This window comes from Sesamum indicum, linkage group LG6 (genome assembly GCF_000512975.1).
Source record: "Sesamum indicum cultivar Zhongzhi No. 13 linkage group LG6, S_indicum_v1.0, whole genome shotgun sequence".
Lineage (NCBI taxonomy): Eukaryota > Viridiplantae > Streptophyta > Magnoliopsida > Lamiales > Pedaliaceae > Sesamum > Sesamum indicum.
Window position 1 is genome coordinate 7,882,619 of NC_026150.1, and position 11,244 is coordinate 7,893,862.

General features: G+C 34.0%; 2 protein-coding genes across 2 annotated transcripts; both read left to right on the forward strand.

Annotated features, from left to right (window-relative positions):
* LOC105164045 (major extracellular endoglucanase-like) lies at window positions 1,814-3,872 on the forward strand. Its single transcript, XM_011082593.1, has 3 exons — window positions 1,814-2,453; window positions 2,590-3,181; window positions 3,345-3,872. Exons 1-3 carry the CDS (start codon window positions 1,872-1,874, stop codon window positions 3,776-3,778), a joined length of 1,608 nt encoding a protein of 535 aa, XP_011080895.1. The 5' UTR covers window positions 1,814-1,871; the 3' UTR covers window positions 3,779-3,872.
* LOC105164046 (uncharacterized protein YpgQ) lies at window positions 5,016-8,859 on the forward strand (the record flags this gene model as incomplete). The annotated part of the gene is made up of 7 exons (XM_011082594.2): window positions 5,016-5,249; window positions 5,801-5,831; window positions 6,571-6,589; window positions 7,087-7,184; window positions 7,780-7,878; window positions 8,132-8,304; window positions 8,518-8,859. Coding segments are annotated over 7 exons (741 nt in total), but the record flags the coding sequence as incomplete, so codon positions are not given.

The following is an 11,244-nucleotide window of genomic DNA, read 5'->3' on the forward strand; positions in this document are numbered from 1 at the left end:
TAATTTTGTAAGTACGACTAAATACTGTTTTAGTCTATACGAATTCATTTTAGCAATTTTATTCTGTAATTTAAAAAATTTCACACATTAAAGATAAAAATGGTAGGAATTTGCTAACATGGTTGAGAAAGCTCAAGTGACTAGCTTCATTCGGTGCATCTTTTTGGCTATTTTAGCAAATTTTGGTTACTTTTATCCTCAATATGTAATTTTTTTTTAAATTACAGGACAAGACTGTTAAAATAGATTTATACAAAATTAAAATTACCAACCTTTTATACTTATCGAAATAAAATTATAATTTTTCCTTTTATAGTCTATGCATATGAGATAAGACATTACCGTACACTAATATTATATAATGTAGCTATGATCAGCTATTAGAACTTCCACATAAAAAATGAATCATGCTATACCGATAATTAACCCAGAATTCTTCATCTATCCAACTATCCTATACCTCCAGCTTTTAATTGATTTATTTCATTATTTTTACCTTTCAGCATTGATATACATATTCATTCAAGAAGCATTTTGATTTTCTTACCATTAATTACTCGTATTATCATATTTAAACATCATTTTACGAAATGTAATATTTAATCATAGCTAATTGCATTGTTAAAAAATTATTGACTACAACCACATAAACTTATGGGCTGTGGATTTTACAAATGTGGTTAAAACATTTATCATAACTTTTATTTTTGACATGATGAATAAACTAAATTGTATAAATTTTATTTAATCTTGGTTAACAATTATTGTTTACCACGATGACGCGCTTAAAATATAGGTAAAAAAAATTAAATTTTATTCTAGTGCATGCATGAACCAAGAAATCAAAGAGGAAATGTGAAATCACTGAAAATTGATGTCATTTGGACTTCCCATTCTAACAAAACACTGATTATGAGAATTATGAAAATTTCTACAATTTACAGAATTATTATAAATCTCAATGATGCTCACATTCATCCATACAACTCTTATTTTCCTCATTTACCCAAAAAGAAGAAATCGCTCATCATTATTTTCCACTCAAATTCAAGATCCAACTAATGAAATTCCTCGAGAATGCTTTGCATTCTTCTGTAGGACTACTTACATGTTCCCAAAGCAAACATTTCTACAAATGATGTTTTAGTTTAACCGTTAAACTATTGATATATATCCTATCCCATGAACAGTTCGAGGTCAAAAATTTGGGTTTCATTACATGTGTGGATATTTATCTCGTTTTATGTGAGTTATTGTAATTTATTGAATTAATATGATAAAAAAAAAAGAAAAAGAAAAAAGAGGTGCGCATCCCTACCAGAAAATAGCCTTAAAATTCAATCAAAGCTCTTGTGCATTTACTGCTGCCAACGTTGTCAAACTAATTAGCACAATAAATGAAACATGTATCTTTTATAGTACTCATTTAATTACAGTTGACAAATACAGATCCAACTCCCGGGAATCATTTCAGAGCTTTCACAAGAATGACGTTAACGTTTTGCCATTAACATCTCCTCATTCGACCCTTTATACATATAAAATTGCACATTGATTGTGCATTTGCAGCAATTTTCTCCCCTTCTAAAACTTGTACTTAATTATATTCGTGAATTTGAGCAGTTCATACCGATACATTCTAACAGAAAAGAACAATAACGAGGCTATTTCCTCATGACATTTTTGTCCAAGCAATCCATCTTACTACACTTGTCTTGTAATTGGTATAAGGTAAGAATAAAATGAAGCTCGATAAGATTCTAACAGGCTCCTAGATTTACTAAGTCTTGGACATGTTACCTATATATATATATATATGAGACCTAAGACAATCACACTCGAAAAGAAGTAAACTCCCTTTGCTAGAAAAAATGGCAGGCAGAAGAACTGAAGCCATTTTCCTGTTATTTCTACTGCAAATTGCTGCATTTTGTGATTCACGCACCCTGTCGACAAATTCCAGATGGATAGTCGATCAGGCGTCTGGAAAAAGAGTAAAGTTAGCCTGTGTGAATTGGGTTTCGCACCTGCAGCCGATGATTGTGGAAGGCCTGGAAAAGAAGCCCGTGAGCTGTATAGCAAGGCAGATAGTTGCGACGGGCTTCAACTGCGTGAGATTCACATGGGCTACGTTTATGTTCACCAGGACTGATTACAGCAAGCTTACGGTTTCGGAATCCCTGGATAAATATGGCCTGAAAGACGCAAAAGCAGGCATTATGAAGAACAACCCTCAGTTCTTGAACATGAATGTGGTGGAAGTTCACAAGGCTGTGGTTAATGAGCTTGGGAAGAATAAAGTCATGGTGGTGCTAGATAACCATGTCAGCCAGCCGAAGTGGTGTTGTAGCGGCGCAGATGGCAACGGGTTCTTTGGCGATGCTGAGTTTGATCCCACGGAATGGCTCCAGGGCCTGGCTGCTGTTGCAGGGACGTATAAGGGTAATTCCGTGGTGAGTCTTATGTATATATACATACATATATGTTTGTTTGCGTGTATTTGTGGGGCTTGTATGGAAAATTTTAGATATAAATCATATTTGATCAAATTGAACTAATTACATGACTTTGAACAACTTGATTTTGTAGGTAATAGGTATGAGCCTTAGAAATGAACTGCGTGGTGACCGGCAGAACGAGGCCGACTGGTATAAATACATGCAAGAGGGAGCTAAGACGGTCCACCAAGAAAATCCTGATTGTCTCGTCATCGTCTCAGGGCTATCCTACGACACCAACCTTGGTTTCTTGAAGGCAAAGCCATTGGGAGTGAATCTGAAAAACAAATTAGTCTACGAAGCACATTGGTATTCATTTGGCACCCCTGCTGACAAATGGGCCGCTGAGACAAACCACCTATGTGGTGCTGCAGCCAAAACAGCACGAGACAATTATGTTTTCTTGACAACAGGCGACAACCCTTTTCCTCTTTTTCTGAGTGAGTTTGGTATTGACCAAAGAGGTGCAAATGAGGCAGACAATAGGTACATAAGTTGCTTGTTGGCAGTTGTGGCGGAGACAGATATTGATTGGGCATTATGGACTTTTCAAGGCAGCTACATGCTCAGAGAGGGGACAGTTAATCTGGAAGAAGTTTATGGAGTCAATGACCTTAACTGGGATCGTCCTAGGAATCCTGCTTTTCTAGACAGATTGCAACTTATAAGACAACTCAATCAAGGTAATAATTCTTACTATAAAGTTTATTTTTCATTCTAAAGCGTACTTGTTATGTAATTGATTGCTCTCACTTAGTTATACAAAGTAACTTTACAATACATTCGTGAAACTATTAATTAACTCAAGATAATCTCACGAATTCTTAACATTGCTACGTCATTCAGAGCCGAAGACTAATCGCCCGACCTACTACATAATGTTCCATCCGCAAAGCGGCCAATGTGTGCGTATTGGCAAGACTAACATTGTCTTAGCCAACTGCAAAACCGCGAGCCATTGGGATCAACACCAAGATGGTGGCACGATCAAGGTGGCTGGCAGTCCACAGTGCCTGGGGGTGGCAGGAGACGGCAAGGTTGCCGGTGTTTCCGATGATTGCTCGAGCAATGGGAGCAAGTGGAAGCATGTGTCGAGCTCTGGCCTTCACTTGGGTGCACAAGATGGAGAAGGGAAGTATTTGTGCTTGGAAAGGAGTGCTTCAAACTCCACACTTGTGACCAAGAAATGTCTCTGTGTCGGAGACAATCTTGTTGATTTTCCTACTTGTGATGATAATCCGGAAGTACAATGGTTTAAGCTTGTTCCGGCAAATGTATGACAACAATTGTATTTATACAATATAAGATGTTGGTAATGGAAGAAATTAATTTATAAGAACCGTTAACAACGGTGAAAGATCTTCTATCTCATTTTGATATTAATATCAATATTCGGTCCATATGAGTATTGGGTCGAGCATATTTTCAAATTATAGATTAATTTAATTATAATTATTAATTTTTTAAAAAAATACGTATTAATTAATGACACCAAAATATGGTAGAAGATGCCCACCGTCTCAATGCCCAATGCAATGACTTTGCAGCTAATTTAATTTATGCTAGCCAATTTGAATTTTTTATTTTATTTAATATGTATCATATATATCATTTATATAATTGGTATACATGTTTTGAGTAAAATACCAGATAAATTATATTCTATTACAAAAAATTTATTAATAAAGTAACAAAGACTATATACATATACGTGAGGTAATTCGATGAAATGCATAAAAAATTTCAACGAATTTATAATTAAATGTGTAATGCATTTTGTGCACAGAAAATGAGATGGCATTAATTTGTGTTGTCATGCAGAAGTGCATTTCATATAAATATGTATGATCTCACACTCATTCAATTATTGTTAACGTGTAATCATATATGTTATATATTATTATAGACGTGGGAATGGGTAATTTCAGACAATGCTGTCCACATTTTGACATCCACATACATACATACATACATATGTCCTGTAGTCAGCATTTATTGTGTATTTACACCATGGGACAGAGTTCTCCCTTGAGGTTGCCATGCTAAATTTCAACCCTCACTCCATCTAATTATACATGAATTAATTATATGACAATTATAATATATTTAAAATGTATTATATATATAAAATTTAGTATAATTATACATAAAATATTTGTAATTTGAAAATATTATATTTAATATCTTTAAAGTAAAAAAAATATTTTTTTTAGTCCTTTCACTTTATTCAGTATTAATTTTAATCATATACGTATGTCTTTTATTGATTTAGTCCTTCAATATATAAAATAATGAAATTTAGTCCAATTGAGGGTTATGTGCGTAACTTCCCAATCAACTTTTAAATTTTAACTGAAATATCAAGGGAATTTATTTAAAAAATGGAGGAAAAAAAAAGTAACGTGCTTTGTAAAGATTTAGAAAAGTTATTTAAATTTTTTTTCCCTATATCATAAAATGGGAAATATCTAATCCAAGAATCAGGACAAGTTTCACAGCGGCCGCCACCACTGACCAACTGATCAGCAGCCGCTCGCCGCTCAGGCGAATACTCATCCGGCAGCAACTGAGAGAGGAACCTTTGAGGAAGAACAGCGAGGAGAAAAATGGGAAAGAGAGAAATTGGTGGAATCAGCCATGAAAGGCAACGATGCGTCCCACGATGCTGCGCACGCCTTTAGAGTGCGGGACCTCGCTATTTCCCTTGCCCGTGAAGAGGGTCTTTCTACTTCTCCCGATTCCATGCTCATTGTACGACAATTATCCCCCTAATTCTGCCACAATTTGTATTTGATCTTAACATTGTGTGTGATTAATTATAAATGCATATATGAATTCAAAATGTGATTTTTCATAGAGGGAGTATATTTTGATGCATAAATATGGCAGACATTGAACTAGCAGAGGCAGTTGTCCTGTTTTCGATGTTAATTTCTGCTTTTCTACGTTGCTGTCTTAATTTCATTGTTGTGATTTATCCAGTAATTATTATGTTTTGCGCATGCTATTGGCGAAGAATTATTTCTGTATTCGGTGTTTACTGCTGCATTGTTCACATTTTGTTTTCGTTTAGTTCTAGCATGTAAATAAAGCTTTTCAATGTGTTAAGCAGTTTTATTTTTCATGAATCCTAGTTGATAGACATGTAAAGGTGATTAAGTAGCTTGCTTATGCGACTTGCAATATTTTATTGGGGTTTAAGTTGTATTGTGACGATCTTCATATTGTAAAATATGACTCCTGCATTTCAAGCATGTCTGAGCTGAGTCTATAAGTTGAATTTTGATCTTCTTCCTCTTCAGGTGGAGTTAGCTGCCCTTCTACATGACATAGGTAATTCTGCTTTATTCCTTTAACTCTTATTGATTACGCCTCAAACAATGAATAACAATGTAAAATAGTACCATGGTATTGTTTTCCTTTCGTTTCTTGTTGGCTTAGCAAGATAAAGTAATGGCTCACTTTCCCTGGACTAAGTTACTCTTTGACTTTTTTTCTTTTCTGATGATTCTATTCTTGTTAAAATACTGTATCATTTGTTTCCTGTCCTGCTATACTCTTTGAGAGAGTGACAATGTGCCTAGTACACCAATTTGGTAGTCAGTTTTAGTGCTAATGGCTTTGCCTTCAGAAAACTGAGGTTGGTATCATAGGATAGCCTGAGACAATGACGAGAAATTCAGGGCTTTCTCTATGGACGTGTTTGCGCTCTGTTGCAGATATTTGGACCAGTCAACCTCATTTGGTGCTCTCCTCATAGCTCATTTCTCAAGCTCATACTCTACAATCTGAATGCCTGTGTGTTTATAATGGGTTTGATTTAACGGTTTGTGTCTATGTTTTCCCAACAACTATTTGTATTTGCGCTGTCCTAAAACATTCATTCATACCCAACCACCTGATCAAGGATTTTCTGGTAATATGGCTCAGTCCCTACTTATGTTCTACATAATTGCGTTAAACAAAATTTTCCTTTGTCGCTATACTTCTTGGTATTATATGTGGGAGTGTATGATTGTAATGTTATTATCTTTGATGTACTGATGGTATTTTATTGGATGCTTAATTGCAGGGGACTATAAATATATGAGGTGGGTGTTATTCTTCTTGTTCTTGTTAAGTGACCTCCTTCTTGTCCTACTCTGTCTATCTTAATTATATAATAATGTGAAACTATAAAAAGCAACTCTTTTTGTGGCTTTTTCTTGAAGAAAAAGCCGTCAAGAAACGATTGTGTATTGAATCACAAAAATCCTTGGTTCAAAGTGTAGAACTTGCAATTCTCCACACACTTAGATTATGTATCACTTAATTTTATGCATTTGATGGAATTATATCATAGCTAAAATGCTCAGTCATGTTACTCAAGTACCAGATATCTTTCTTCCCTTTTAGTTATAAATAGAAAGCTTACAGTTGAAATTGTGAATAGTCCAAGTATTAGCTGATCCTTTCCAGATTAATTTCTTTGCATGTTCCTAATTTTGTAAAATGGTACTTAATTCCGTGCAGTATATCTCTGTAATTCACTTTTACTCTCTCTGGCCCCTCTTTAATCTTTTTCCCTCTTCAATCTTGTGATATCTAGAGATCCATCGGAAGGGAAGATTGTTGAGGACTTTCTTGTAAAGCAAGGAGTAGATGACGATATCAAGACGAGGATATTAAACATCATAAAGGGAATGGGTAGGCTTCCTTGAAGCAGTTTCTGGTATTGTTACGTGTAGGAATGTCTATTTGGCGTAACATTTGACTTTAATTTTGCTAGACCTTTTAACCTCTGCATTCCCTTTGCTTCTAGCGTAGGAGGCATGAGAGCTCACCTTATACATTTGATTGGTCGAGTCCAGGAAATTGAAGGATATCTTTTCATGTTCTTAAATTCAGTTGCAAACCATACATTAGAAGTCTAACTGAATTGTAAAACTAGAAATTAAGGATCATTCACTGGTTGGACAGAGGGAGGAGTAAGTTTTCCAATCGACATGCAGCAATTTGCATCTACAAACATACATCACACTGAACTGAACATTATTGTTTCATCTATTCTTCCTGAACTGGTTGCTATCATTTTCAATCATGTAATTTATTATGCTTGTGGCATTTCCATTGTTGATAATTAGATATCATGATGACATTTTTTGCTTCTTCAAAACCAGTTCATGCTTTTGTTCCATGCAAAAAATCAAGAATTTTCTTTACCATCGATGTTAGTGATGGCATGAATCAGTTTATCTGTTTATCCTGGCCAAGACAATCAAATCTGCTTTGTAATTTTCAGGTTTCAAAGAGGAAGTTGGGGGGCTTAAGCCGGGTACACATTATCCAGAATTTGGAGTGGTGCAAGATGCTGATCGTCTTGATGCAATTGGTGCTATAGGTAATTATTACCATTAGTCGATACGTGCAAAATTGGAAGATGGAAAGGGGGTGGATGTGGAAGAAAGTTTTTGTACAAGCAAATGGGCATAACCATAACCGCCCGCACCTGAAAATATGCAGTTGTGGATATGTTCTTTGTTCTTTTGCTGATCTTATTCCGAAATAATATGAGAATTGAAATGCCTAGTTACAGTTAGATCCTTACGTCTAGTTGATCTCCATAGTTATCATGCTGATAGAGTTGTTCACAGGAATTGCTCGTTGCTTTACCTTCGGCGGAAGCAGGAACAGGGTGCTCCATGATCCCAACATTAAACCTCGATCAGATTTGTCCAAGGAAAACTACATGAATAAAGATGAGCAGACAACCGTGAATCATTTCCATGAGAAGCTTCTCAAGTTGAAGAAATTAATGAAATCCAAGGTTCGTCGTACTTATAAGTTGGAGAATGAGCCCTTTCTTCCCAACCATGATGGTTCAAGATTGAGGCATATGCATTCTCCTACTGCATTGCTACAGCACCTTGTTCTCCCTTTTGTTAAATTACAAAGCATATGTTAAACATTGACACGAATTTGACCTTTAAGAATACAATATTTGTGTAAACAAACGGGTTTTGAGACGAACTCATGTCAGGCTGGTCAGAGAAGGGCGGAAAGAAGGCATAAATTCATGGAGGAGTTCCTGGAAGAGTTCTATGAAGAATGGGACGGGAGGGCTTGAAGAAGGTACTTCCCTTTTCCCCCTCTTCCAATGTCAGCATTTCATTCTAGCGAAAATGCAGAAAGTAACGAGATACGCATCATCAACCCTGAAAATGGAATATCAAACTTGAAACTTTATGGAAGAATTGGTGCTTGTAAACTAGATATGTTTGTTGTAATCTAATTCGAACCAAATGACTGAGTTGCTTGTCTACTTATATTTCTCAACTATTAAGTTGCAATAATAGCGGTGAAAAGAAACATACTAGTAGCATACGACTGCAAACACATCAAGTGCATCCCTCAACCAATTTGTGCACTTTGTTTTTCAGATCATCTTGATGCCCGAAAAGAATGAAATATAGCTGTGGGGATAACAATAGGTTATTCTACAATCAACTCAACACAATTCATTCAGTCCATTGAAAATTTTCACCGGCTGTGGATGCCAATCGTGTTCATACATGTAAATGGTAAATTTTAAATTACATCCATCTTTCTTGAAAAAGAACTGTATAGACATCTGAAATTTAGTTTATTTTATCTTTCTCAAAATACAGCTCAATCCAGAAAATAAAGGAAAAAAGGAAAGAAAGAAAAACCTGAAACATGGGAGTCCAATCAACAGAAAATATGCATAACTTTGAGAAAAAGGATGGAAAAGAAAGTTATGGTTTGAAAAAGAGTGATGAGACCAAAAGCTCTCATCAATCTTTTCCTCTTTCTTTTTGTATTATTATGAGTATTCAATTCAATCTATATATAATATATATACACACACTGTTTGGATAATCTGAAAAAGGGTCATAATGAAAGGATTGTCGCTCTCTTGCCACATTCGTGCATTATATGTCTATGTATGTATATATGTATGTATGTTGTAATAATAATAACAATAATAAATGAAGATGGAGTGATACGTTACGTTTCAGCAGCTACTGACTCACTACTGACACACTGCAACATCACATGACTATACTGCCCCATCACATACATATACATACACACACAAATATACAAACCAACCCCCACTTCTCACTTCTCACCTTTCACTCTTTTCCTTGGTTGTAAAAGTACATAACATTCATGTTTTTACCAAGTCAGCTTTGGTGTAAAGAAACCTCAATTATCCATATATTTGTGTATTGTCTATTATATATCATTTTTTTTTATTTTAAAAAATGTGGGAATATATGTTAACAATTTAACTATATAAATGTATTGCACGCCGAATGTAGTATCTGTCGAACCCGGGTAAGAAATCAACGCTTCAATCGGAATGGAGTCAATGTGCATCGGAGATTTGTATTTTATGCATTTCACAAGTTGGAGTACGGATTAAATTTTTCATTACAAATTTGTGTTGAACTTTTTATTTCATCTTATATACTCATTATGTATAAAAATTATATTATTAATTTTATTTAAAAAAAATTATACACAGAATATGTATATATATATATATATACGAAATGAAATAAAAATGGAATACAAATTTCAGAAATATCAAAGACTTGAGTTGTGATGGACTTTATAAATCTTGGAAGAGTTAGTTGCGGTTTTAACCAAACAAGAAAGGTTGAAATTTCTCTTATTTGCCAATACCACTTCCAGTCTCCTCTTTTATGACTCTGATGTTTTCCCATCTTCTATCAAATGATGAAGCTTTTATTTATCCCTCTCCCCACCCCGAAAAAAATAAAAAATAAACAAAATAAGTTGCCTGCCATAGTCCAACAAGGGTTGATTTTATTTTAATAACATATTTAATGAATATATTATGAGTGTTATTTTATTTACTGAATATTTGGTTTTTTTTCTAGAATAAATGTCAATTATACTGTAATGTAATATATTTTTTAATTAGTTAATTTTTTATTTATGCATTTTAATAATTTAATCTGAAGAAATAAATAATGATAATAATAAAATGAGGGTCACAATTTTTTGTATTTGCATGTTGTATCATTCACAAAAGACAAATATGATATTAATGCATCGAATCCCATCAAAATTTCAAAATATTAAGTGTGACCCGTAAAAAGTTTTCGCCTTGTACATTCAAAAAAAAAGAAAAAGAAAGAAATGTAATTTACATGTGCAACCTATGCCAAGTCGAGGAAAAATCCAATGACAAAATAAAACAAAAAATATAATTGCATTTATTATCACTTAACTAAGCCTAGTGAAAATGAAATTAATATTTAAATTTTGAGTAATTGATGATATGATGAACTCCTTTATTAGTAATATATTACATTATTACTGTGGCAAAAGATCATATCTTTTAGTTTTGTTTGATGCACATAATGTTGGTTATGTTTAAATTTCATTTATTTAATATTGTTTATGATTGTTATAATTATTTTTATTAATTATTAATATTTAGTAATAATAATTATTATTATAATTAAATTATTTTAATTAAAATAATTTATCGCTATAGATTAAAAAAAAAAATGAGTTATATCTTTTAACCTCTTCTCATAGATTTGAAGAAAAAACCTTCTCATGGATTTCGGCAAACTGTAGTTTTTACTTTTACTACAATAGAGCCCTCTGCAAACTATCTTTCACTCACACTGTTGTCTCCCTCCATTACCCACTTCCTACTACCTTAAATCCCCCCCCCCCCCCCCCCTCCCCTCTCTCCTCCCTC

What these genes read in the sequence shown, in the direction of transcription:
- LOC105164045 (XM_011082593.1), top strand. Translation starts at nt 1,872, where the DNA reads ATGGCAGGCAGAAGAACTGAAGCCATTTTCCTGTTATTTCTACTGCAA. An exon ending in CGTATAAGGGTAATTCCGTG is followed by an intron (nt 2,454 to 2,589) that starts GTGAGTCTTATG and finishes TTGATTTTGTAG; the next exon opens with GTAATAGGTATGAGCCTTAG. An exon ending in TATAAGACAACTCAATCAAG is followed by an intron (nt 3,182 to 3,344) that starts GTAATAATTCTT and finishes TACGTCATTCAG; the next exon opens with AGCCGAAGACTAATCGCCCG.